Source organism: Bubalus kerabau, chromosome 11 (genome assembly GCF_029407905.1).
Source record: "Bubalus kerabau isolate K-KA32 ecotype Philippines breed swamp buffalo chromosome 11, PCC_UOA_SB_1v2, whole genome shotgun sequence".
In the NCBI taxonomy this organism is placed as follows: Eukaryota; Metazoa; Chordata; class Mammalia; order Artiodactyla; family Bovidae; genus Bubalus; species Bubalus kerabau.
Genome location: NC_073634.1, coordinates 103,388,970 through 103,414,687, shown reverse-complemented (window position 1 = coordinate 103,414,687; position 25,718 = coordinate 103,388,970). Strand labels below are relative to the sequence as shown.

Below are 25,718 nucleotides of genomic sequence, written 5' to 3'. Positions count from 1 at the left end.
CATCTTGGATTCTCTCTCTCTATCCCTCTCAACTCACTTTCTCTAGGAAAACCCATGTCACGAGAAACCTTCCAGGGAAGACCATAAGGGTAAGGAACAGAGGCTTCCTGACAAAAGCCTCATACATGAACTTAGGGTGGATCCTCCAGCCCCAGTCAAGCCTTCAGGTGACCACATCCCGGACCAACATAATAAGTGCCTTCCCGTGAGAGACCCTGAGTCAGAACCAGAATCCTAACATTCAAGGACTGTGCATCAATAGATGCTCACTGTTTTAAGCCACAGAGTCTCCAGGCGATTTGTTACACAGCAAGTGGGAGTGCATACACCATCTCCCTCTAAAATCCCTGTCCCACATGCTCTGGATCCAAATGATGCAAATTCCCCGCTGGCAGGCTACAGGGTAGCATTCTCTCCTCCCTGCCCAGAAGTAGGGCAGGTGGCAGGACACAGGTGGGGACAAGGTGTACACTCACGTCCAACCTCCAGCCGGATTTCTGCAGAGGCGTCGCCCAACTCATTGACAGCTCGGCAGGTATAGACGCCAGCATCCCTCTCACGAACCACCGGGATCCGCAGCGTCCCAGAAATGGAGTCCTCGGGGGCCAGAATCATTTCAAGATCCCCTGGACCAAAGATAAGAAAACATCAGGCAGGTATCCATGGTTGCCACAGGAGGCCCAGGGATCAGGCTACCTTCCTGACCCTGGGTTCCTGCAACTCCACAAGGCTGGGACCTCAGAGGGGTGTGGGTGAGGTAAAGACCCCCCCACCCTGCAATCAGGACCCCTATTGTTTAATGGGTGCAGATTTTCAGTTTTGCTAAATGAAAAGAGTTCTGGAGATAGGTGGTGGTGATGGTTGTACAGCAATGTGAATATACCTAAAAATGGTCAAGATTGTAATGGATATGTTATGCACAATTTACCACAATTTAAAAAATTTTCTTTTAAGTCAGCAACCCTGAGTCCAGTTCCCTGAGTCCCTCTGTTGGCCAACAGTGAGCCTCAGCCTGCCCCCTTGCATGTGACAGGTTCATTACCCAAGAACGCCTCGCTTGGGTCTCCCTCCTGGGTCCCTGCCCTCTGCTCAGGGGCAGACTGAGGCTTGGGTCAGCTCTGGGAGAAGCCCCCCACCATCCCCTCCACAGTTCTGCCTCTCTGATGCTTCATTCTCATTTCTCTTACTGTTCCCTGACTCCCACCCCTCCAGGCTCCTAAGGCCTGAGGGATCACCCTGATTTTGAACCTTTTTTACAACTTAATTTTTTTTGTTTTTAAAATCGTGGTAAATATACATAACACAAGATTTTACCGTGTTAAGCACTGAGTGTCCAATCCAGCAGGATCAGGTACATCCCCATGATCCATCCACGAAACTTTTTCATCTTCTCAAATGGAAGCCCTACTTATTAAACACTAATTCTCCACTTGCCCCTCCCCAAGCCCCTGGCATCCATCTTTCTCCTCTCTGTCTCTAAATTTGCACATACTAGGCATTTCCTATAAAAGATCCCACTCAATTAAGTGGAATCATATAATATTTGTCCTTCTGTGTCTGGCTTATTTCACTTAGCATCATGTTTTCAAGGTTCATCTATGTTGTATCAAAATTGCATTCCTTTTTTCCAAATTAAGGAAATTTTTTATCTTTTCTTTTAAGTTTTTACTACTTAATTACCCCATATTAGAGCAAATGTCTCTGAAAATGTCACAGATAAAATATTTTTTTCTTCGTTTGGCCAATTAGAAGTAGGGGGAAATTTCTACACAATAGCTGCTATGGGCCTGATTTTTTTTTTTCCAATTTTTTTCTTTGTCATGGGAGTCAAATCAAAGAATTTAATTGTGGCGAAAAAGAAAGTCATAAAATTTATTATCTTAATCATTTTCAAGCATACAGTTCAATGATAACTACATTCACACTGTCGTATAACTTGAATGTCATGCCTTCTTAAGGCTGAATAACATTCCAAGGGGTGGTGTGTGTGTGCTGTGCTCAGTCATGTCCGACTCTTTGCGACCCCATGGACTGTAGCCCTCCAGTATCCTCTGTCCATGGGATTTTCCAGGCAAGAATACTGCACTGGGTGGCCATTGCCTTATCCAGAGAGGATTTTGCTGACCCAGGGATCGAACCGGCATCTCTGGCGTCTCCTGCATTCTTGACCACTGGTGCCACCTGGGAAGCCATTCCGCTGGGAAATCCCCCTTTAAAAAGGTGGCTCCTGGGCTGGGCTGGTAGAGCTCCCAGCCACGACAGGCAGTGACCACACCCTGAGGAAGGAGTCCCGAGGCCTCTGCCACCACTAGCTGGTGACCACAGACAAAATGCTTAATCTCTGAGCTAACACTGCCTGTCAGTGTCAAGGTGAGGCTCTGCTGAGATCACAGGCAGGTGCTGCCAAGGCTGGAGTGTGTCTGGGTGGGAGGGGGCTGTGCTTGAGAAGGAGCCCAGGGTTCTGCCCTGGAAAGTCCAAGGCAGGAGCCCTGGAACCCAGGTCCCACTGATGTGGGAGCAAGAGCGGCTCCTGTCGATCAAACTCCAGCTCGGGGTCCAACACACAGAAAACCCTCTACACAAACTAATTCAGAAAAGCCTCACAACAGAACGCTCAGCACGACTGCCAGCTGTCTGATAATCACAGAATCTTCATCACCACCATTAAGAATACTGAGCCCAGGCCATGGGCCAGGCTTGTTCTAAACAATTTGCACATATGGACTCATTTAATCCTCACACAACCAACCTATCTCAGAGACTGTGGTCCAGTGGCCAGGACCTCGCGCTCCCAGTGCAGAGGGCTCGGGTTCGATCCATGGTCAGGGAGATGGACCCCACCTGCCACAACTAAAGAGCCTGTGTGTAGCAGCTAAGGCCCGAGGCAGCCAAATAAACAAGAGAAATGTTAGGGAGAAAACAAGCTGTCTTTGATTTCCCAGTTAAGGAAGCAGGCTCACAGATGTCAAGCCACTTGTCCGAGGCCACTCACTGGGCCAGAATTCAAACCTGGGTCTATTCTAAATCCTGCTCCTGATCACAGAGCCAATCTGCATCAGTTATATATGGTTACTGGGCTAGGGGTGACGGGGGCTGCTTGAAACAGCCCATTCTCCCCAGACACCCCATTCCAAGTGCCCCCCATGACCGTCCTGGAAAGCTGATCCTTCAGGGCCCCCCGCAGGCCCCTTCTGCAGGCCCTTCTCCCCACCCAATCCATGTACCTCGATACCAGATGACCCGGGGCGGGGGCACCCCGGTCGCCTCGCACTCCAGCACCGCCTCCTCCCCTTCGGCAGCCAGCACCATGCCGTTCACAGCCGACACGGATGGTGGGTCTGTGTGGGGAGCAGATGGGGAATTGGGGACCAACCCATAGACTCCCTAGAGCAACAGGCCGGTTTTCCCAGCTGGGGGAGGGGCAGAGGGGCCAGGGTGGGGCTGAGCACCTGTCTCCTCCCCACCCCCCACCAACCGGAACAGCACTCCCAGAAAGATGCAGCCTTGGCCGGTTTTTAAAAAGCCAGTTACTCCCGGGACTAAACTCCCTTCTTGTCCTCTTTTTTTTTTTTTTTAACTTTTTATTTTGAAGTAATTTCACAAAGCAAAGTTGCAAGAATAATACAAAGGTTTTTCATGTACCTTTCACCCATATCAGCAGATGTTAACATTTTTGCCATATTCGTTTCCTTTTATCATGATGGAATTCTCTCTGTATTCTTTTTTTTTTTCTAAATGGGTGAGAATAAGTTCCAAATATGATATCCCTTTACCTCTAAACACCTTAATGTATAGTTCCTTTTTCTGATATGTAATTTTTAAAGATAAATTTTATCGAAGTATAGTTGATTTACAGCTTTATGGTAGTTTCTGCTTGCGGCAAAGTGAGTCAGATATACATACACTCTTTTTTTTTTTTATTGTCCTCTTTGAACCTGGCGTAAAAGGTGAAATCTTACAAGGTTCTAAAATGCACCACAGGGGCTGGCTGCCGCTCCCTGGCCCCTGACTCCAGCCAGCCTCCTGCTCCTTGCAGCCCCTTGGGGACCCCAAGGGCTATTCCTACCTCGAGGCTTTGGCCCCACCCTGTCTCTCTCCCTGAAACGCTGTTCCCATTCCCGTCTGGGGCAAGGGTTTGATCCTGTGTGTATGTGTCCTTCTCTGCCCAGCTACACGTCGCTCCATCACACCACCCTGCTCTGTGCTTGTCCCACACCTTCACCATCTGAAAGTACCTTATTCATCTGCTTGCATTTTGCTTCCTCATTAGAATATAACCTCTACCTGGACGGGGACCCTGTGTTCACTATTGTATCCCAGTGTCTGCCACACAGTAGATACTCTTAAGTATCTGTGGACGAGAGGGAGAAAGGGAGGTGGGGGGGAGGCAGGACTGGGGACCCTCTTCTGCAGATGCCCTTGACCCACATACCTGTATAGTAGAGGGTGACCGTCTCTTCATCTCTGCCAATCTCATTAGCAGCCTGGCAGCTGTAACTCCCAGCATCCTCTGGGGCCACCCCCTGAATGATCAGGGTTCCCTGGGCATCCACGCGGACTCTGGAGTTGTGCCATGAAACGTGTTCAACAGGAAGGGGCCAGTTAGGTTGGGTTACATGGGGTTGCCCAAGTCATTATTAAAAGCAGATTAATTAACAACATCACCAGTGACACCATTTTACACTGACTGCTTGATCTGTGCCAGGCTGTGGGTTCATCACTTTTTATGTTCCTTTTTCATTCATCGGGCTCAGAAAGGTAAGGTGAACTGCCCAGGGGCACACAGCCTGAATGGCAGAGGCAGAATGCAAGCACAGGTCTGCCGGATTCTGCGGCTGGAACACCTGACTCCAGACCCACATGAGGCATCGCTGTTTCCCAAATGATCTCGCTCCTGAGTCTCAAATCATCAGGAAGAAGGCGGGGCAAATGCCACGCCCCCATTTGCTACAGTTAAGAAGACTGAGGCCCAGAGAGGTCCCTGAGGCCCTCACCTGCTGTCCTCCTGCAGGGCGCGACCCTCGCGGCTCCAGGAGATGTGGGGTGCAGGGTATCCGGAGGCCGAGCAGCGGACCCTCACCTCCATGCCCTGGGAGAAGCGCTGTGACCTGGTGTGGATGCTGACCTGCGGGGCCTCTGGAGTTCAAGGAGTGGACAGGTGGGGAGGAGCTTGTCAGAGCGGCCATGTTGTCCCAGGTACCCAGCCCTGGGCCCCCTGCTCCTCCCTGAGGCCACAGACAGCAGAGACACAGGAAGGAAGGGCCCCGAGGGACCTGCATCCTTGGGAGCAGCTTCTCGGGGAACCGGGGTTGACCAGCAGCCCCCAGGCACATTCCCCAGGCCACATGGGGACCTGAATTCCCAATAGCCCCTGGTGGGAGCCTTGAGCTCCCTGAATTTCTGCTCTGAGCTGAGCCCCTCCTATACCAGCAGCCTCGATATGGCCTCAGAATCTTTCTCAACACACTCTAAGCAGCCAATCCAGAGTCATTGGCACAAGAGTGAAATTTGTTCCAACACACTCACTTTTACACTTGGGGGAGATAGTTCCCTAGAGAAGCAGGATCCATCTAAATCCTGTGGACCTAAATCCCAGGTGAGTACCTGATCCAGGCACTAACCCTCTGGACATGTTTCCTCTTACTGCCTTCTCCACCTCCAGCTGGTGGGTGCTACCCAAACCCTGCTGAGCACATCTGATCTCTGGGCTTCCAGAAGTTTCCAGTGTCCCATCTCTGTCCTGCATATCGAGAGGGCTGGACAATGGACGTGCTTAATGGCCCGGAAAGAGGACAGGACACAGTGAAATTGGCTTGGCCGACTAGCTATGAGGATGAACTTCCCAACAGTGCCGAACCACTACACTTAGGCTGGGAGGCTACAGAATCCTCTTACTCTGGAGGTTGAGAAAACTCTGGAAGGGCTGATGCTGCCTGCCAGAGCTGATGTCTGAGCAGAGGGATGGATGGATGGGCTCCTGGAGAAATGCCAGGTAGTGAGCAGCCTCACCTCGCACCAGGAGCCAGACGGATGCCCTCGTGACTCCATTGGAGTTGCTGGCCATGCACTGGTACCGCCCGCCGTCGCTGGGGGTGGTGTTCCTGACCTCCAGGGATAAGTCGGCCAGCTGGGTGACTCTGCCCGTCGAGGCCGAGAGGACTCGCCAGTCCCGGACCCAGGTCAGGTTGTAGGGGGCCTCACTCAGGACCAGGCAGGACAGGATGGCGGTCTCTCCGGGGGACACGGTCACATTGGGGACAGGGACCAGCTGCGGTGGGGGGTCTGCAGGAACAGGAGCGCAGGAGGCACTGAGGGATTGGCATGGGGAGGGAGACATCCTGCAGACCCTGGTGGCATCCAGACCCCAGAGTCCACTGTCTCCCCCAGCAGAGCAGCTCACCAGCATCTGCTCACCATGCCCAGACGATGCCACCACACGGCCATCTCACACCCTCCCGGGGGCTGTGTGTGTGTGTGTGCATGCATGCACGTCTGATTTCCATACAACAGCCAACAGCAAAATTTAGCAAGAGTTAGCCCATTCTTCAGGGCTTTCCCAGTGGCTCAGTGGTAAAGAATCCGCCTGCCAATGCAGAAGATGCGGGTTCAATCCCTGGGTCGGGAAGATCCCCTAGAGAAGGAAATGGCAACCCACTCCAGTATTCTTGCCTGGAAAATCCCATGGACTGAGGAGCCTGGCGGGCTCCAATCCATGGGGTTTCAGAGTCAGACACGATGTAATGACTAAAATAAACAAACAACCCACACTTCATACCCTTTGAGGCAATAATTCCACGAGTGTACATGCTCAGTCACTAAATTGTGTCCGGCTTTTTTGTGACCTCATGGACTGTAGCCCGCCAGCCTCCTCTGTCCATGGGATTTCCCAGGCAAGAATACTGGAGTGGGTTGCATTTGCTTCTCCAGGGGATCTTCCCGACCCATAGATTGAATCAGTTTATCCTGCATTGGCAGACAGATTCTTTACTGCTGAGCCACCTGGGAAGCCCCAATAATTCCACACTGGTGGATAAAGTCTTGGAAATCACCCTCAACTGGAAAAGAGTAACAAGTACAGAGCTATTCTCTGTATAAACAGCAGCCAAATGTGGACTAAGTAAGCCCACTGCCCCCAAAGAAGAAAGAGCTTAGAAACCCACACTCTCAATAAGAAAAAACCATTAAGAAGTGACAGCTCAGAGACCACCTGATCAGGGACAGTCTGCAGGACCTATAGGAAAAAGGCTGGGTCCACATGCCAATGACCATGCTATCCAATGGGGAAATTTGACTCCAGACACCAAATCAGGTTGTTGTAAGTATGTAGGATATATCCCGTTTTTCTTAAAATGCACATATGGATAAAGGTCCAAAAAGAAGTAAAGCAAAATGCTGTCAAAGTTATCTCTAGAGTGGAGGGGTCACAGGTCAGTTCCATCTTTTCTGTTGGCTTATATTTTCCAGTCTTCTTACAGGGAGCATGAGTGATTTTGAGAGGGTTTAGGAATGCAGAGTGACTGATTCCTCTATGTTCATCGGGCCCCTTTTCTTCAAGGCGGCTTTGTTGTTGTTTAGTTGCTAAGTCGTGTCCGACTCTTTTGCGACCCCATGGACTGTAGCCCACCAGGCTCCTCTGTCCATGGGATTTTTCCAGGCAAGAATACTGGAGTGGGTTGCCATTTCCTCCTCCAGGGGTTCTTCCCAGCCCAGGGATTGAACCTTTGTCTCCTGCATTGGCAGGTGGATTCTTTACCACTGAGCCACTGGGAAAGTCCATAAAGGCAGCTTAGGTTCATTATTTTTAAAATAAAGCTAATTTCATTGTAAGAGGATCTGTGGCTTTTCCAACCTTCCTGAGTTCAATGCTGCCACGGTGGCAGGACCTGGAGGCATTAAGGGTTGGGGACAAGGTGGATGGTGGCCCCTGTAAGGGCCTGGGGGCTGATCAAGAAGTCAAGGGTGGGATTGAGGCTGGGGACTGGGAGGCAGAGCCCGAGCAGGGCTTCTCAACCTTCCTGCAACCGCAGGCCATTTGTGGGGCAGACAGTCCAAACCAGAGGCCAGCACGCAGGTGCAATGTGGGCGTCGGGCTCCAGATGATGGACGGTCCCTAGCAGCTGGCTGGCACACTCACCCACAGATGGGGAGAGCCTGGGAGGGAATCCTACAGGGGAGAGTCAGGACGGGCCCAAGGGGACAGACCTGTGACGACGATCTGAGTCTTTGCTCGCCCGGTCCCCGCCCGGCTGACTGCCGTGCACTCATACGTGCCTTCTTCGGCCTTGGAGGCCCGTGGAATCTCCCAGCTGCTGTTCCCTGACTCCCTGCAAACACAGGACAGCTGGAGACACACAACTGCACTGCCCCCATCAGGGTCCCCTGGCCTCATCCAGGCTTCCGGATGGGGGCTTGGCCCCCTGAATCTTGCCCAGAAAGAGGCCCCTAAACCTCTCAAAGACTGGTGAGAAGAGACAGGCAGCTAAGGACATGCAAATCCCAACGATATCCTGTGTGACTCTGAGAAAGGCCCTTCCCCTCTCTGAGCCCCAGGCTTCCAACCATAGGAGGGAAGGTCTCAGAGGGTCCTTCCTGCACTGACCAGCACAGAACCAGGCCTTCGCGGGTTGAGTTTTCAGAATCTGAGGAAGGCCTATAGCTCCTCCAAGGAGTGATGGCCCAGCAGCGGTGGGAGCCTCAGGGACCCACTCTCCCCCAACCCTGGCCAAGCTGGGAGGTGCCCAGCAGGATGACCAAGGTCCCAGGTGTGCCACCCACCACCCCTTAGGTCCCTCCAGGACATCAGGCCCCCAGGAGCCCTGGGACTGGGGACAGTGGGCAGCCCTGAGCCACTCACCGAAAGCGCCTCTCCTCACCCAGCCTGGCTCCATCCCGCCGCAGCTGTAGCCGGAAGGGGAGGGTGCTGTGCACAGAGCAGGAGACCTGCAGGGGCTGGTGTAGGTAGCCATGGATCCTGGGGGGCATGCTGACCAGGGGGGCACCTGTGGGCAAGGACAAGCACTCAAGATTCTTCCCTGCCCTCCACCCGTCAGCCTGCCCTCGACACACCTAGCAACACAGAGACCCACAAGGATAACTCAGGGGTCAGAAGTCAGGGCTTCAATCTCTGGCTTCACCATCTGAGAACAGGGGGCATCACCTCCTTAAGCCTCAGTAAAATGGGTTAATGGCATTAGTCACCTCATCGAGTTGTGGTGAGCTGCTGGTGAGAGGTGGTGAGTGGGAAGCCCTTGGCACGCGCACATGGCAGGGCCAGCTCCTTCCATGAAGCCTTGTGGGGGTTTTATGGCTTGTGCCTCTAATGTGTCAATTGTGTGGGAGACAGAGAAGTCAAACCAGCCCTCAAATCTGATGAAATGCTCCCCAGATGGGACTCTCCAGGGGCCTGGGGAGGGCTGTGCATCTCTCGCCCCTCCTGCAAGGTCAGTTTTACTCACAATCTGTGGGCGGGAAGCCTTTAAAAAAAAAAAAATCAGCCTAGTTGGAGCATGGCTGTGAATACAGAGTTCACACACATTTTTGAGATAAAATAAGAGATTTCCATGTAATCTCACAGCTTCGGATGAGCCTCTGGGGCCCTCCATCAGAGACGCCACTGCCTCCTCCCACCTGACCCTGGCCTTGGGGTGGCACATAGTCTTTCCTTGGCTCTTGGAGTCACTTCAGGGGAAACGTCTGAGAATGGACCCGCAGTGTCAGTCTCGGGCTGTCTGTGCCTCGCTGGGTGATTGCAGGCTTGTGGGGAACCCTTGCGCTGCCCTCTCCCTCATCCACCCCAGAGATGTTCTGAGGGTGAGACAATGGGCCAGACCTCCTCCGAGCACAGCGCTGGGGGTGGGAGGGCGGTGGTGACATCATGTTACGGGCTCCCTGCCACCTCCCAGGGGAGAGGGGTGTCGGACCATCCAGCCACGTCCTCAGCTGTGCGCGCGGCAGCCACGGCTCACCCCCCACACACACACTGGAAGCCTCTGGCTCCCTCTTCCTTGAGCTGAAAGAAGCCCAGGGACTCCTGGGCCCCACCACCCCACATGTCTCCAAACCCAGTGTCTTGCTCCCAAACTCCCAGCCTTCCAGACCTGGAAGGTGGTGGTGGGGGCCAGCAAACCAACCCTTCCCCCTGCCAAACCACACCCTTCCCGCACTCCACCCCTATCCTTTAATCCAGAGCTGAATTGGAGACCAAAAGCCAGAACTTAACTCCCCAGCTCTGGGAGCCATCTGAGAAAAGAGAGAGAGATAGAGGCTGCTTTAGTCCCCCTGCTGAGATTCCTGCCTGAAAATGCCTCCTGAAAGCTGCAAAGGCCAAGGCAGGAGGAGCCCTGGGGACCACAGCCAGGGAGTGGAGTCCAGGAGACTGAAGGAAGGGGTCCCAAGCCCTAGCCCTGCGATGCTCTGCCCCATTCAGGTCCTCCAAGTCCCCCACCTCACCACGGGCATCTCAGCACCCTCTCTGCATCCCTAAGTGAAGTGGTCAGGGGAGTCTGAAACCCTGAGCACCATTGATGTGGGGTGTCAGTGTCATCCACCTCTGAGCTCCTCCTGGGTCACTACCAGCGGAGCGGGAAGCGGGCAGGAGGAGGGAAGCAAGCCCAGTAAGGAGGCTGGTGCCCAGTGAACTCAGACCCCACTCTCCAGGACCAGAGGCAGATCTAGAAAGCCAAAGATGTCGCCCTACCCTCTGGGAGCCTCCAGCCTAGATGCCGAGACCTCTGGGACACACGGGAAACCCGCAAAAGCCACACACGTGGGAAACAGCACAACACAACCAAAGGCGGGGGCACAAGGTGACTTGTGCCTACAGTGTAGCTTATGCAACCCTCTGAGCAACCCTGTGAAGTCAGTGGCCTCAGTTTCCCAGCAATAAAATGGAGACACATCTCAGAACTGGGTGTAAGAACACAGGGAGGTCAGCTCAGTGCTCTGTGATGACCTAGAGGGGTGGGGGTGGGGTGGGGTGGGAAGGAGGCTCAAGAGGGAGGGGATACATGCATACATATAGCTGATTCCTGTTGTTGGACAGCAGAAACTAACACTGTGTTGTGAAGCAATTAAACTTCAATTTAAAAAAATGAAAAAAAAAAAAGATGTTAACACAGGAGAAGGTAAATGAAGAAATGTATTACTATTTTGGTAACCTTGGGCTTCTCTGGTTGCTCAGACAGTCAAGAATCTGCCTGCAATGCAGGAGACCATGGTTGAATCCCTGGGCCAGAAAGAACCCCTGGAGAAGAGAATGGGAACCCACTCTGGTATTCTTGACTGGAGAATTCCATGGACAGAGGAGCCTGGTGGGCTACAGTCCATGGGGTCCCAAAGAGTTGAATACAACTGAGTGACTAACACTTCACACTTTACTTCTTCAAGATCATTTCAAAATAAAAGGTTTGAAAAGATAGATTTTGCAAGGAGTATGCAAGAGATTATAAAAAGAAACCCTTTAGACCAGGAGGGGGAATAAAAAGGAATTGATATAAGCATTTAATGAACAAATGCATGGCAAGTGCTTGGCCCAGGATTGTCCCATGAGACGTGCTCAGAATGGTGATTAGGTTAGTGTGACCATCATTATGATAATGATAGTAACTATGATTATGCAAGGGCATACTTATATTAACTAACCTGCCCTCTGTTGTGTCTACAGTTTCTAGAACCATGACTGATACAAAATGAATGTTAAATGCACAGGTGGATGGATGGATGGATAGATGCATGGATGGATTTATGGATGCATAGATGACTTTGCAGTAAACCCTAGAGCTGAAAACTGCATCTGAAGCATCTCAGTATTTGGCATAATGTATTGCAGAGCCTGCAGTTTAAAGAATAAACATTTCCTAATCTAATTGAATCAGGAAAGCCTTTCAGGGAGAAATGAGCCTCCAAGGGAGCCAGGGAGCTGGGGGCGGTAGGAGTCAATTACTCACCTGGAATCACCCCACGGTAGGAAACTCCAGAGACACGGAGGAGAGGGTTTCCTTCATGATCCTTGCCCTTCACCTTGAGGTAGAAACGCTCCTGGGGGCTGTGGAAGGGCGGCCCACCCCACAGCTGGTGGGTTGATCCGTTGGAGAGGGGCTGCGTGGGCAAAGTCAGGAGGGACCGCCCTGAGCTGTGTGAGAGCTCCACTGAGTCCAGGTGGCCAGGTACCCGCAGGCCCGTGGAGTTGATCACCAGGGAGATGGGCACACCTACAGAGGAAAGGGCAGGGAAGGAGGTGCTGGCATCTGCGCTCGGCTCCACAAGGCTCCCCAAGCAGGGGCCCCACCCCAGAGCCATAGTTAGGGACCCAGCCCGCTTGGTCCACCTTCACCCATTCCCTCACCTTCTCTTCCCTGGGCCAAGGAATGCTGGGTGGGATGAGGAGAGAAGGGGGATTGCTACTGTCCGTGGTCCTGAAACACCACTCTCCTCCAACCCATGGCTTCCCATGATTGTGTCATCTTTGCTCTGCCGACTGGGGTGCTCATGGAGCAGAACTGAGAAAGGGCACCCTCCTATCCTCCCATTAACTCTGGTGTTGGCTGTCAGCTGACAGGCTCTGGGACAGGCCGAGGTGAGATGCAGACCCCAGTTTGGGAATGCTGACTCCTGGTTGGCTTTCCTGTGGTTTCCCTTCCCATCTCATTGGAAATGTACTTTCCACACTATCTCAGGAAAGCCAGAACTGGACTTGGGTTTCACAGTCTTTTAAGTTGATTTGGAAACTGTTAGGTCTCTCCCTTTTCAGATAGCTATTCTTTTTTTTTTTTTTTCTCTCTCTCTCTCTGATCATAAACTGGGAACCAGAAGATGTGGTAGACGTGATCCATGAAATGCCTTCCATCTTTTGAAAAAAAAATCAAACAGTCTAGAAAGGGCATGTATAAATCTAGAAGTCCAGAGTTCTTTGAAAAATCAAGTGTGTCAGTGCTGGGCTTCCTGCCCATGTTGCAACAACCAGCCAAAGGCACGTAGCAGCTGCTCCCATGGCCCAGGCCCCCACTGTTCAGTTCGCTGCAGCCTCCCCCACTCCCTGGTGCCCTGGGGTCAAGTGCCAATCATTATTTATCATTTGCAATTGCCCTGCTGTTTTTCTCACTTTAAAAAAATGTCTTGGATGGAACCACATCTTTATCAAAAGCAGAAACCAAAGAAGGTCACATATGGCCCCCGTCACCCTCTCCCACTGGGGACTGTCCCTGAGGACCGCTCTGCTTTCAAACTCTCCCCCGCCACCCCCATAGCACTTCACTTAGGATTTCTCATCTCTCTTGGCTTTAAAATAGGAGTTAAGTTTCTCTGCCTCCCTCCCACCTCCCTGCTATTGGCAAAGACAAACACAGAATGAATAAGCAGCCCACTTTTCATTTTGAAGATATCACTGCAGGTCCTGGCAGGGAAACCCATAAGGGCTGACAAGAACGAAAAACTTTAGAGGGCATACAGACTCAAAAGAAAGCTCTAAGGACCCAGCATGCACCATTTTGGGGGCACTATTCAGTGGTCCAGAGTTATCTTGACCTGGCCTTGTTCTTATTCAGTCCCTGAGTCCCACTCTTTGCAACCCCATGGACTGCAGTATGCCAGGCTTCCCTGTCCTTCACTGTCTCCCAGAGTTTGCTCAAACTTGTGTCCATTGAGTCAGTGATGCCATCCACCCATCTCATCCTCTGTCACCCCCTCCTCCTCCTGCTCTCAATCTTTCCCAGCACCAGAGTCTTTTCCAATGAGTTGGTTCTTCACATTAGGTGAGCAAAGTATTGGAGCTTCAGCATCAGTCCTTCCAATGAATATTCAGGGTTGATTTCCTTTAGGATTGACTGATTTGGCCTCCTTGTATCCAAGGGACTCTCAAGAGTCTTCTCCAGCATCACAATTTGAGAAAATAAATTCTTTGGTGATCAGCCTTTTTTATGGCCCAACTCGCACTTCCATACATGACTATTGAGAAAACCATATTTTTGACTATATGGACCTTTGTCAGCAAAGTGATGTCTCCACTTTTTAATATGCTGTGGCCTAGTCCTTCCCATCTCTCTGTTCAGCTGGTTCCAGCAAAACCCTCCAAATGGCCCCATGGCAAGAGACCATATTTCTGAGCCCTGATACTGGGAAAGATTGAACGCAGGAGGAGAAGGGGACAACAGAGGATGAGATGATTGGATAGCATCACTGACTCAATGGACATGAGTTTGAGAAAATTCCAGGAGATAATGAGGGACAGGGAAGCCTGATGTGCTGCAGTTCATGGGGTCGCAAAGAGTTGGACATGACTTAGCCCCTGAACAACAACAGCCTGATGTTCACTGGAAGAAGTGGGGCTATAGACAGACAAATCTTGACAAAGAGAAAGGGAAAGGAGGGACAGCCTGAGCTCGTGGAGGCCTTGAGGGACAGGAAGGAAGTTCTAAAAGTAAACGGTCCCAGGGTCACCCTGGCTGGAACCCAAAGAGAAGGTGCTAGCCCTGGGTGCAGTTCACTGTGATGTGAGAGAGAGGCTGGACCAACCCCTGCAAGCCTGCTCCATAGTCACAGGCTCATGGCTGCCCCCCGGAACTGCAGCCCCCAACTTCCCAAAGGTGAGCCCCACCCCTGCAGAAGGCGGCCTTGTGTTGCCCCAGGGCCCAGAGCACCGTACCTTGCAGGGGCCACTCAATGGTGTTGTTGAGGTCCAAGGAGGGCTGAGTGGAGAAGCCAGCTCGGAAGTCAATGTTGCTGATGCCCGTGATCCTGACTGAATGGCGGCCACTGCTGTAGATCTAGCCCAGGCCCAGGCTCACGTCACCAGGGTGTCTGACCCCAGCCCCCCAGCTCCAGGTGGGAGGTGGCTGACCTGACCCAGCCTGGAGTCAGCAACTGGAATTCTCCCGCCTTTGCAGACTTGTGGGTAACTCGCCCACTCCCTGGGGACCCAGCACGATGCTCCCCCCATGGAAGAGGAAGAGTCCAGCCATGGCACTGCCTGAGCGGGACTCTCTAAGCAGCCCTGTCATTCCTGCTCCCCACCCCCAACACCCACGGGTCCCCCAACCCCTGCCTTGCCTTCCCCATTGGCATGAGAGCTCTCGGCCCAAAGATGCTCAGAACCTAAGAACAGCAGTGCCCGCGGCGCCCAGCACTGTGCCTGGCACCCAGTTGCTGTTGGTTTAGTCGCTCAGTTGTGTTTGACTCTTTGCGACCCCATGGACTATAGCCCACTGGGCTCCTCTGTCCATAGCATTTCCCAGACAAGAATACTGGAGTGGGTTGCCATTTCCTTCTCCAGGGGATCTTCCCCACCCAGGGACTGAACCTGCATCTTCCAAGTCTCCTGCTTGGCAGGCACGTTCCTAACCACTGAGCCACCAGGGAAGCCCAGCACCCAGTAGGGGCTCCATAACTGTTTGCTGATCAGCTAAAGCCATGTGCTTCGGAGACAGCAACCTGCCCCATCCCAGGGTGCCTGGCCAGGAGCCCTGACTCCAGTCCCAGGCCCCCAGTCCCCGGCAGGTTAGAACAGACTCTGCTCCCCTGCCAGTCCTGTACCTCTGAGCCCAAGGTCACCCTAGCTTCTTCTGTGCACTCTTCAAAGGACAGGGTCCTGAACCGCGAGCCAACCCTGTCGCCCACCTCTGGACACCCAAGTGGTTTCTCCAAGTCCTTCTTTGAAGTTCCTTCACTAACCTGAAACCACTCCACTTCTCTCACTGGCACAAAGCACAATACTCCTCCTCTGATCTTGCCCCCCTACCTCTACCGATATGCCCACATCACTGCCCACACTCCAACCCTCAGCTTCCCAGGGCTCCAGGCTTCCCCCAATCCCAGGAAGCCAAGGCCTCCTACCTTGATGGACCACAGCCCGGGATGCTCAGGCTTAAAGGCCACGACCTTGGCAGAGTCAGGGATGCTGAGGAGCACATTGAGGCCATCAGCCCTCTGCAGGATCCTCCCTGTGGAAGCCCCAAGACCTGCTCAGCCCCCGACCCTTTTCTTGGGTTGACAGAGCCCCCTTCCCCATCCCCAGGAACCCACATCCCTCCAACCCCAGCCTCAGGCTTCCTAGAGGAACTGACAATAGGCCTTTGGGGGTACCCAGGCCTCTCCTTCTTCCAGCTCTCCATCTTCATCCCTCCCCAGGTGCCGGCTGTACCCCTGGCCTCTGGACCAGAGTACTCAGGACATCCTTGGAGCACCGTGGCACCAGGCAGCTGGGTCCAAATCATATGGAGCCTGGATGACCCTGACAAATTACCCCACCTCCCAGAGCCCCCCCACCACTTCCCATCTCTACACTGTGCCACTAATTCTTGCCCCACCGACTCTCCAGGCCACTGAAGAGAGAACCCGGGGGAGATGCCACGTGAATCCGGCAGCCCCAGGGACGGTCATCATTTTAATTCCTCTCGCTGGGCTGCTAATGGCCTCGCTGCATCCTCACCCACTGTAGACACCCTCTCTGCCTTCCACTCAGCATCTCCCTTACCCTCGGTGCTCCTGGAGTTTTATGTCCAAAATCTCCTGGCCTCCTCTCTGTCCCATCCTGGACTTTTATTTCAGTCTCAGGCCCAAGGAGGAGGCCAGCCCCGGGGTGCACGTACCCAACGGGTCTCGGACTTCAATCTCGGGCCCTGGGCCACTCAGGGAGATGGTGACCTCCTTCAGGCTGGGGTCGAAGGGGATCTTCCACGTGTGCTCACCGCCCTCCTCGTGGTCCGTGGACAGCAGGTGCACCTTGGAGGCCTGGAGGGCTGACTCCACCCACTTCAGCACCTGGGGGGCAGGAGTGAGGGGCTGACGCCAGCAGGTACCCATGATGCCTTGCTTGCGTCTGGCACACCAGAGGTGGGTCCCGGCAGGCTGCCAGCTGCGGGCAGCGTCTGGTCCCCTGGTGAGTTTGAGGCAGCATGCAGGCTTTCCAGGTCACTTGAGGCCATCACAGTCCCCCCTGCCCTACACTGGACCTGATTCACACACCACTTCCCTCTTGGCCTGTGACACCTGAATGAAGGCATCCAGAGGACTCAGCTCAGATGCAAGGAGCAGAGGGCACCCCTCTGCTGGGATGAGGCCCCTCCTTCGTCACATGGCCAATTTCTATGACATCCATCACTTCCTCCAGGAAGCCCTCCGGGTGCTTCCTACACACTGATGCACCCTGGAAGTCCGGGATCTCCCCCAGGGCAACGCAGTTCACCATCCCTGCCCAAGGGCCCTCAGCCCACAACCCCCACCAGGCACCATGCTCTCTAAGTAGGACCATGTCTTTAAGTGGACAGTCTCCTCCTGACCCTTATCACAACACTGAGAAATCTAATATCCTTGGTTGTACAATTGCTTATTCTTACATTTGGGGAATTCCCTGGCAGTCCAGTGGTTAGGACTCCATGGTTTGACAGCTGAGGTCTGGGATTCCATCCCTGGTCAGGGAACTAAGATCCCACAATCCCTGTGTGTGGCACGGCCCAAAAAATTAAATTAAAATAAAAAAACAATAAAAATCTTATGTTTTGGACAAGTCCCATTGAAAAATCAGGTGACATATAACTCTCCAGAACATCATACTCATTAGGCACACATTTAGAGTATGATTTCAGGAGGTTCTCAAGTCCCCTCAAAGACCATCCCCCTATCGTGCATGGACCCATGTTAACACTCCTGGACCCAGTCTAAGATGGTCTCTGCCTGCCTGCTAAGTCATTTCAGTTGTGTCGCACTCTTTGTGACCCTATGGACTGAATCCCTCCAGGCTCCTCTGTCCATGGGATTCCCCAGGCAAGAATACTGGAGTGGATTGCCATGACCTCCTCTAGGGGATCTTCCTGACCCAGGGATCCGACCTGCATGTCTTATGTCTCTTGCCTCTGCAGGTGGGTTCTTTACCACTAATACCACCTGGAAGCCCAAGATGGTCTCTACTAAGCACAAAATTATCTTGTTTCTCCAAGACTTACCACAGTCTCTAAGTCCCTGTGTTCTCTGGTTCACCTGTTCAACCTGACCCAAGATCACGATGCTCCTGACACCCCCATGCTTGCTGGGCTGAACCCCCATCCCATGCCCCACTGGGCAGCTCCCCCCACCAAAACGCTCTTCTCTTGCAGAAATTCCTGCCCCTTCCTTAGCAACCAACTCCTGGTTAGTTTCACACCCGTCACCTCTCTTGGCCTGGGAGCCCCATGTGGGCAGACACCCTCTGTCATGTCCCAGGCTCAGGAGCTGTGAAGGGTAAGGGGTTCAGGGCATCTGCTCTCTGTGTGTGATGCAGCAGGGCACTCACCTTTTGAACAGGGTCCTCAAGCTCGCCTCACAAAGGCTCAACTCCACCCGCCCCCTACCCCAGCTCACACCGCCTCTTTAGCAATAGCTGAGCCCCCCAGGTTCCAGTAAGAAAACCAAAAAAGAGGGAGGTGGGAACCTCTACAGTTTTGAAGCACCTCTTTTCAAGCCAAGTTATGTCAAGAAGCATCTTGCGCAACCCTAAAACAGAATCAAAATGAAACATGAACTGACTGTACAACAAATTGATACCATAACCCCAGTATGAGGGAAAGGATTAGCTCCAAGTAAATCAGGAACCGAGGGATTCCACTGTATTTTCTCAGTGAGGGGCATCCTGAGGACAAAAAAGGAAAGTGCAAAGAAACTTTTATTTAGTAGTTAGCAGCTGGCAGAGGAGAAGGCAATGGCACCCCACTCCAGCACTCTTGCCTGGAAAATCCCATGGACGGAGGAGCCTGGTGGGCCGCAGTCCATGGGGTCGCTAAAAGTCAGACACGACTGAGCGACCTCACTTTCACTTTTCACTTTCATGCATTGGAGAAGGAAACGGCAACCCACTCCAGTGTTCTTGCCTGGAGAATCCCAGGGACGGGGGAGCCCGGTGGGCTGCCGTCTATGGGGTCACACAGAGTCGGACACGACTGAAGCGACTTAGCAGCAGCAGCAGCAGCAGCAGTTGGCAGAACTAGTTGTATTGTGATTGTGAAATTGTTTTATTGTCTCCTGTGAAGAGGAACTAAAGAGCCTCTTGATGAAGGTGAAAGAGGAGAGTGAAAAACCTGGCTTAAAACTCAATGTTCAAAAAACAAAGATCATGGAATCCAGTCCCATTACTTCATGGCAAATAGAAGGGGAAAAAGCGGAAGCAGTGCCATTTCATTTTCTTGGGCTCCAAAATCACTGTGGATGGTGGTTGCAGCCATGAAATTAAAAGACGCTTGCTCCTTGGAAGGGAAGCTATGACAAACCTAGACAGCATATTCAAAAGCAGAGATATCACTTTGCCAACAAAGGTCCATATAGTCAAAGCTATGGCTTTCCCAGTAGTCAGGTATGGATGTGAGAGTTGGACCATAAAGAAAGCTGAATGCTGAAGAACTGATGCTTTTGAATTGTGGTGCTGGAGAAGACTCTTGAGAGTCCCTTGGACTGCAAGGAGATCAAACCAGTCAATCCTAAAGGAAATCAACCATGAATATTTATTGGAAGGACTGATTCTAAAGCTGAAGCTGTAATATTTTGGTCACATGATGCAAAGAGCCAACTCACTGGAAAAGGCCCTGATGCTGGGAAAGACTGAGGGCAGGATGAGAAGGGGGTGACAGAGGATGAGATGGTTGGATAGCATCACCGACTCAATAGACATAAATTTGAGCAAACTCCAGGAGACAGTGAAGGACAGGGAAGGAAGCCTGGCGTGCTGCAGTCCATTGGGGTCACAAAGAGTCAGGTATGACTTAGCAACTGGACAACAACAATAACAATCAGAACTAGCCATATTGTGGTTGTAAAACCATTTTATGTCTCTTGTAGGATAAAGCAAGGAAGGAAATCTCAACCAAGATTTTTCTCTTACGGCCAAGAGACAGCTGCACGGATTTTCTTTAAATATAAATTTATTCCAAGTGAATTCAGAACCCAGTGGTTTCTACCTACCGTTTTCCACCAGAGTTCCTTGGAGAAATGGCTGATTTCGGGTCTGGGGCAGGCAATATACAAAGACAGCCTAGGACTACTGGTAATTTCATAAAGCAAAGAAGGTCTCAAAGACTAATGGAGACCGGGAATTCCCTGATGGTCCAGTGGTTAGGGCTCTGAGTTTTCACAGCCGAGAACACAGGTTCAATCCCTGGTCGGGGATCTAAGATCCTGCAAGCTATGTGTCAAGGCAAAAAAATAAGACTAATGGAGACATATCAGAAGGATATAGGAATTTGGGAGACTTTGAGCCTCCAAAAGAATAACAACTATAATCAATCAAACCACACTGAATTATACAATCAAAGGTTAGTCACTCAGTCCTGTCTGACCCTTTGTCCCCCTGTGGACTATAGCCTGCCAGGCTCCTCTGTCCATGGAATTTTCCAGGCAAGAATACTGGTGTGGATAGCCATTCCCTTTTCCAGGGGATCTTCCCAACCCAGGGACCAAACCCGGGTGTCCTGCGTTGCAGGCTTATTCTTTACCATCTGAGCCACTGGGGAAGCACCATGTAATCTAGGTGCCACAAAAATACTCAAAAAATAAAATCAAAATTCAAAACAATAAAACCTCATTTGCCACCAATAAAAGCAAATTCTTAATTAAAGAGAAAGAAGTGTGATCCCTATTTTTTTAGTAGGAACCATGACTTCAGAGGAACCAAATCACCCCTTTGGAGAAGCAAAAGCTCATCTTCATGGGAGAACGCCCATTAACAAATGTGGAAGGAATGATGCAATTAGGAAATCATCATTTTGCAACCTTCTAATAAAATAATTGTTTCAGGCAAGCATCTTCAGTGAATGCTAAAACCATGAGATGAAAAGCTCCTGGGGAACTAGAGCCCTAGAGTGACCCCACCGACCCCTTGGGTCAGAAAGGAAAAAACAAACGCTTGCAATGCAGAGAGCTGGCTGTCACCACTTTAACCAGCCAAACTGGTCATCAGTAATGGGGACAATCAGACATCATTTTCCTCCTGGTGTGATGTAATAGAAAACACACACAGAGCACCAAGGACGACATACTCCTGCCACAAAGGTCAGCCTCCATCTGATTAGTCATTTAAAGCTAACTTCCAGGCTTGGACGGTAAAGAATCTGCCTGGAGTGCAGGAGACCTGGGTTCAATTCCTGGGTTAGGAAGATCTGGAGGAGAGAACGGCAAACCACTCCAGTATTCTTGCCTGGAGAATTCCATGGACAGAGGAGCCTGGAGGGCTACAGTCCATGGGGTCGCAGAGAGTCGGATACGACTGAGTGACTAACACTTTCACTTCCAGTTTAGAGGGAGTAAAGGAACAAGTGGAGGAGAAACCAACAACTTAGTGACACCATAAGGAAACAATCAGACGAATCCAGAACACAGGACTTTGTGTCATCAACGCCTGTCTAACAAGTCAGTGCCATGAAAAAAGGATGGATCCCCTCCAGATTTAAGGAAACTTAACAGACATAACAACCTCATAAAACGCACAGCCCTTGATTAAAACCTGATTTAACAGCTTGAGGACAAATAGAGAAATTTGAATGCGGACTTGGCATCAGATGATACTTGCAAAGTACTATTCATTATATTAGGTGATACTATGGGTTATGCTGGAGTCTATTTTTTTTAATTCCACACTGAATTATTTATGGATAAGGCATCATGATTCAACAAAAAGTATAGAAAGAGAGATGTAGCAGCTGGAGCAAAAATGTGAATTGCTAAATCTAGATAGTACCTTTTTTTTTTTTTTTACTTTTCAATATCTTTGACACTTCTCATAAAAAAAATTTAAGTAAAAGTCGTCTAAAAGGAATGAGTGTATCTTTACAAGTATGACTTTAAAGTATACCTGAGCAACCATAGTGCTATCCTGTCGCTTGTCAGCTCTAATCAACTGGAAGTGACTTCTTGGAATGCCGTTTGGAGAAATGAGAAGCCACATTCAGACTCAATTAGAAAAAGGTCTGTAATTGATTAGCAATGTTTGCCATGGATATGGAATTAGAAAGTGGTGTCTGGTATGCTACATATTGGTCATCCTTGCCCTAAATCACAGTCCTTCAGCTCTGCCTACCACGTGCTCTTCCAAGGAAGAGAAAGGGAACAGAAGGGAATTGGAAGAATTGCTTGAGATTTGGAAAATGACTACATTTTGATGAGACCGAGCTGAAACACATGTTCCTGGATTTTACAGCTAGATTTCAGTCATCACGGGACAAGAATCCTGTGTTCTGAAACTTTTCTGTTTTTATATTTAGAGCTACTTCATTCTTCTGTTTTTGCCTGACTTTCTAAATAATGTTTCTCTTAAAAAGATCCCACCTGTTTGGGTTAAGAAATGAGGACAAGGTTATTCGTCCATGCGGGGGTGGATGGGATGTAGCAGCCCAGGCTAGAAAGGCAGACAGAAGCTGGCCAAGTGAGGCAGCTGCCCCACAGCAAAGCAACAGCTCTGTGACCGCTGTCCCCTTCCCCCGGGGCCAGGCCTTGTCAGGGGTCAGGAGGAAATCATGACCGAGCAAAGCTGGCAGGAGGTGGTGGCAGCACCATTTGACAATTACCCAGACGCGTCCCACGCCCGCTACTGTGTTGCAACTCTCATGACAAGCTCTTTCTAGGATGTTTCGATGGAGAGAAGATGCCCAAGAGTTCAGGCTACTGAACTACGCAATGGAGAGAGGGCTGAGGTGGGCCAGAAGGCCAGCGACCCCATCAGGAGGTGGCCCACCCACAAGGGAGGCCCTGTAACACATCGCCGCTCCAGAGCTGGGGGTGCAGACCCTCCGGCCCACAGCAAGGCCAGACTCCCGCAGGCCCAGGCCTGGGGGCAAAGCCTGCTGGACCTGGCAGTGGCTCCGGGGCTCAGAGAGGAATCTAGGGACACTCCTGAGCAGAGAGGCTTCATCAAGCAGGCTTAATGTTTATTTGCGAAGGTAATGACTTCCAGATGTCAGCAGGACCAGGGGGCCTGGGAGCCAGCAATGTGCTGGGGCTTGTCTCTCTGTCGCTGATGGGGAAGGAATGAGAGAATCTGGCGCTGCTACCCCAGCCAGATGGTTGCTGCTCAGCCCTTCACGGCAGATAAATCACCACCACCACCACCACCCCCCAACCAAGGCTTCCCCTGGACATCTGACAGCCAGAGAGGCTGAGGAAGCTGGGGCAGTGAGGCAGGGGCCAACACGGGGGGTCACTGAATGGACCTCAAGAGCCACGGATCAGAAAATTGAGGGCCTCTGACAACTGGGCATCACAGGGCACTGTCCCCAGGCTCTACTTTCCTGAGAACCTTATCCCGAGAGAGCTCTTAATCTTGAGAGGGGCTCCCTGGACCCCTGGGAGTGTGTATTCTGCACTCCCTATCGAAGCACAGGGCTGGAGATCCCATGGCCACCACTAACTCTCACTCAGGGCTCCCTCCCAAGCGTGGGTTTTCCTCCCACCCTTGACACCATCTCTCCAGGCAAGGGCTCTCGTGACCCAGCTATGAACATGAGGAAACGGAGGTTCCCAGAGAGGTTAAGTGCCATGCTCAAGGTCACGCAGCAGACAAGTGGCAGAGCTAGGGTGGGGTCTGAAGCCAGATGTGATCCGGGGAAGGATCCAGGACGGGGTCACCTTCAGGGCCTGTGTCTCCTCACCTGTTAATTCCACCTCCCCTGCCGCCCACTGTCTGAGGGATCAGTTCACCTTTCCCCTGGTTAATGCCCACCCCCACTGGCCATCGAAGGATGGCAAAAGCTCCAAAAGACCTCTGCCAGCGGGGAAAGGATCTTCACCTTCCTCTCGTCACTCCAGAATCTCAAAGGCAGAGAAAGTTAAATGCCTGAAAGCGTGAGATCTAAGCTTGACAGATGATCTCTCAGCGCCCCACACCTAAAGCTGCCCCGGCATGAAGTGGGTGCTCAATAAACAAAGAGAAGAGTGAGTGCAAAATGTGCCACTCCTGGCACACTGGACATGCCCTGAAAAGGTCAAAGGACAAACAGGCAGGGTGTGGGCACTTTGGCAGCTTCTAGCCAGGCAAAGGCACAGTTCCCTCTCTCCTGGGGGTGGAGGTTGGTGGTGACCATTGCCAAATGTCTGGGGACAACTGTAAGGGGCCAGGTACAAGGCAAGAAGCTGACAGATGATGGCGCTCTTTCCAGGGAGGGGAGGGACCCAGGCCCCTACCCAGGGGCAACCAGTCCTGGCCATTGGAGATCCCAGTACATCAGACATGTGCTGCCCATCCAGGCTCCCACAGCAGAAGGCTGGCACCAAGGCCAGGAGCCAGGGGCTCACCCCAGGTTCCATGCCCTGAGTGAGAGACTTGGAGAGTTCAGCCCCACCAACTCACCAACTGCTTGGAGTCTGACTTGCCACTGGCAGGAACCCAGTTCCCGAGCAACTGCCCAGATAAGATGCACCCCCAAACAAGGACCAAGCCATCACTCCACTCTGAAATGCTTCCCACCCTCGCTTGGGCGGCTTGGTGCCAGAGCAGACTGACATGCCAAAAGAAATAAATCCTGGCGTGTCGCAAAGAACCATAAACGCCATCTGTCAACAGGGAGCGAAGGCGCTAACCTAAACACGGTCCTGGAGACATAAATACACAACACACGGGCTGGCTGGAAGCTGCGCCGCGGCGGCCTCAGAGACGCTGTTCCTCCCATTCTCCTCTTCCTCCAGCCCGAGGGACCCCACGTCATCGACTCACCAGGTGTCTGTGTCCATCCACTGACCAAGCACCTGCTCCACGCTGGAGGCTGCTCCAGGTGCTGGGGACACAGTCGTAAATGGGACCTTAAGGGCCCTACCCTTGGGGATCTCACAGCCTAACGGCATTAAATAATCACACAGTTGTAAAATTATGATTATATAAAGCCCCCCAGGGAGCTTCGAGGGGGTATGAAAGGAGAATTAATCTTGACAAAAATCGAGGAAGGCGTGATTCCACTCAGACTGGAAAGATGAGGAGCCTGGGGAGGAGGAGCTGGAAAAACAAGCCGCACGAGCAAAGGCCCTGAGGTAGAAAAGACACAGGGCATTGAAGAAAGAGCAGAGAGGCAGCAGCAGGCAAGGGGGAAAACGCAGGCGATGGGTTGGGAGAGGCAGAACTCAGATCAGCGTCTGGACCTTCGCTGGGGGATACCGGGGAGGGACCTGTTGGTCTGATTTGTCTTAGAGGATCTGGTGGGATGTAGGAGCCAGCTCACACAGGCTCAAGATGGCAGATTGCGAGCATCACTTCCCATGCTCTATGACTTTATGACTGCAGCTTGAAACCAGCCCAAGTAGGAGCATTTACACCAGGGAAATGGGCATTCTTGTTCCTTCCAGAGAGAGATGGTCGTGAAACATTTACCAGCATGCCACTGGAAGGATGCCTCTGGCTCCTGGGGAGGAATGGACGTGAGGGGCAGAGGGAGAGACAGGAGAGATCTGAGCAACTGACGGAGCCTGGAAGGGAGGGGGGGCACCTGCTCCAAGACCAAGACCAGGACACAAACACCTGGTCAGCTGGGCCATTGGCGGCCCTGCATGTCGGGCCACAGCGTCAAGCAAGCCCCTCCCTGCCAAGTCCCCAAGCATGGCTTGCTGTCCCAGCAACACTGCCTGAATCTGACGGCCCTGGTGATCCTCCAGCCAACCCTGGGCTCCTCGACTCTGGGGAGAAGCTCCCCTTAACATCCCTACTCTGCCGAGCTTTGCTAGATCCATCCTGCCAGCCGGGACTTGCTGGGGATCCCGGGTTTAAAACCCAGGATATTCCTTCAGGC

At 52.0% G+C, this 25,718-nt stretch overlaps 1 protein-coding gene across 2 annotated transcripts in view; it reads right to left on the bottom strand.

Annotated features, from left to right (window-relative positions):
• Window positions 1-25,718, bottom strand: part of HMCN2 (hemicentin 2) — a 176,156-nt gene that overhangs the window by 123,805 nt on the left and 26,633 nt on the right. For both annotated transcript variants that reach the window (XM_055541400.1, XM_055541401.1), the window contains exons 5-15: window positions 16,581-16,752; window positions 15,826-15,932; window positions 14,639-14,759; window positions 11,946-12,209; window positions 8,855-8,999; window positions 8,203-8,324; window positions 6,010-6,282; window positions 4,995-5,136; window positions 4,433-4,560; window positions 3,225-3,338; window positions 477-626 (exon numbers count right to left, since the gene is read on the bottom strand). In XM_055541400.1, the coding sequence (XP_055397375.1) occupies window positions 477-626; window positions 3,225-3,338; window positions 4,433-4,560; window positions 4,995-5,136; window positions 6,010-6,282; window positions 8,203-8,324; window positions 8,855-8,999; window positions 11,946-12,209; window positions 14,639-14,759; window positions 15,826-15,932; window positions 16,581-16,752 (1,738 nt within the window). The remainder of the gene's footprint in view (window positions 1-476; window positions 627-3,224; window positions 3,339-4,432; window positions 4,561-4,994; window positions 5,137-6,009; window positions 6,283-8,202; window positions 8,325-8,854; window positions 9,000-11,945; window positions 12,210-14,638; window positions 14,760-15,825; window positions 15,933-16,580; window positions 16,753-25,718) is intronic.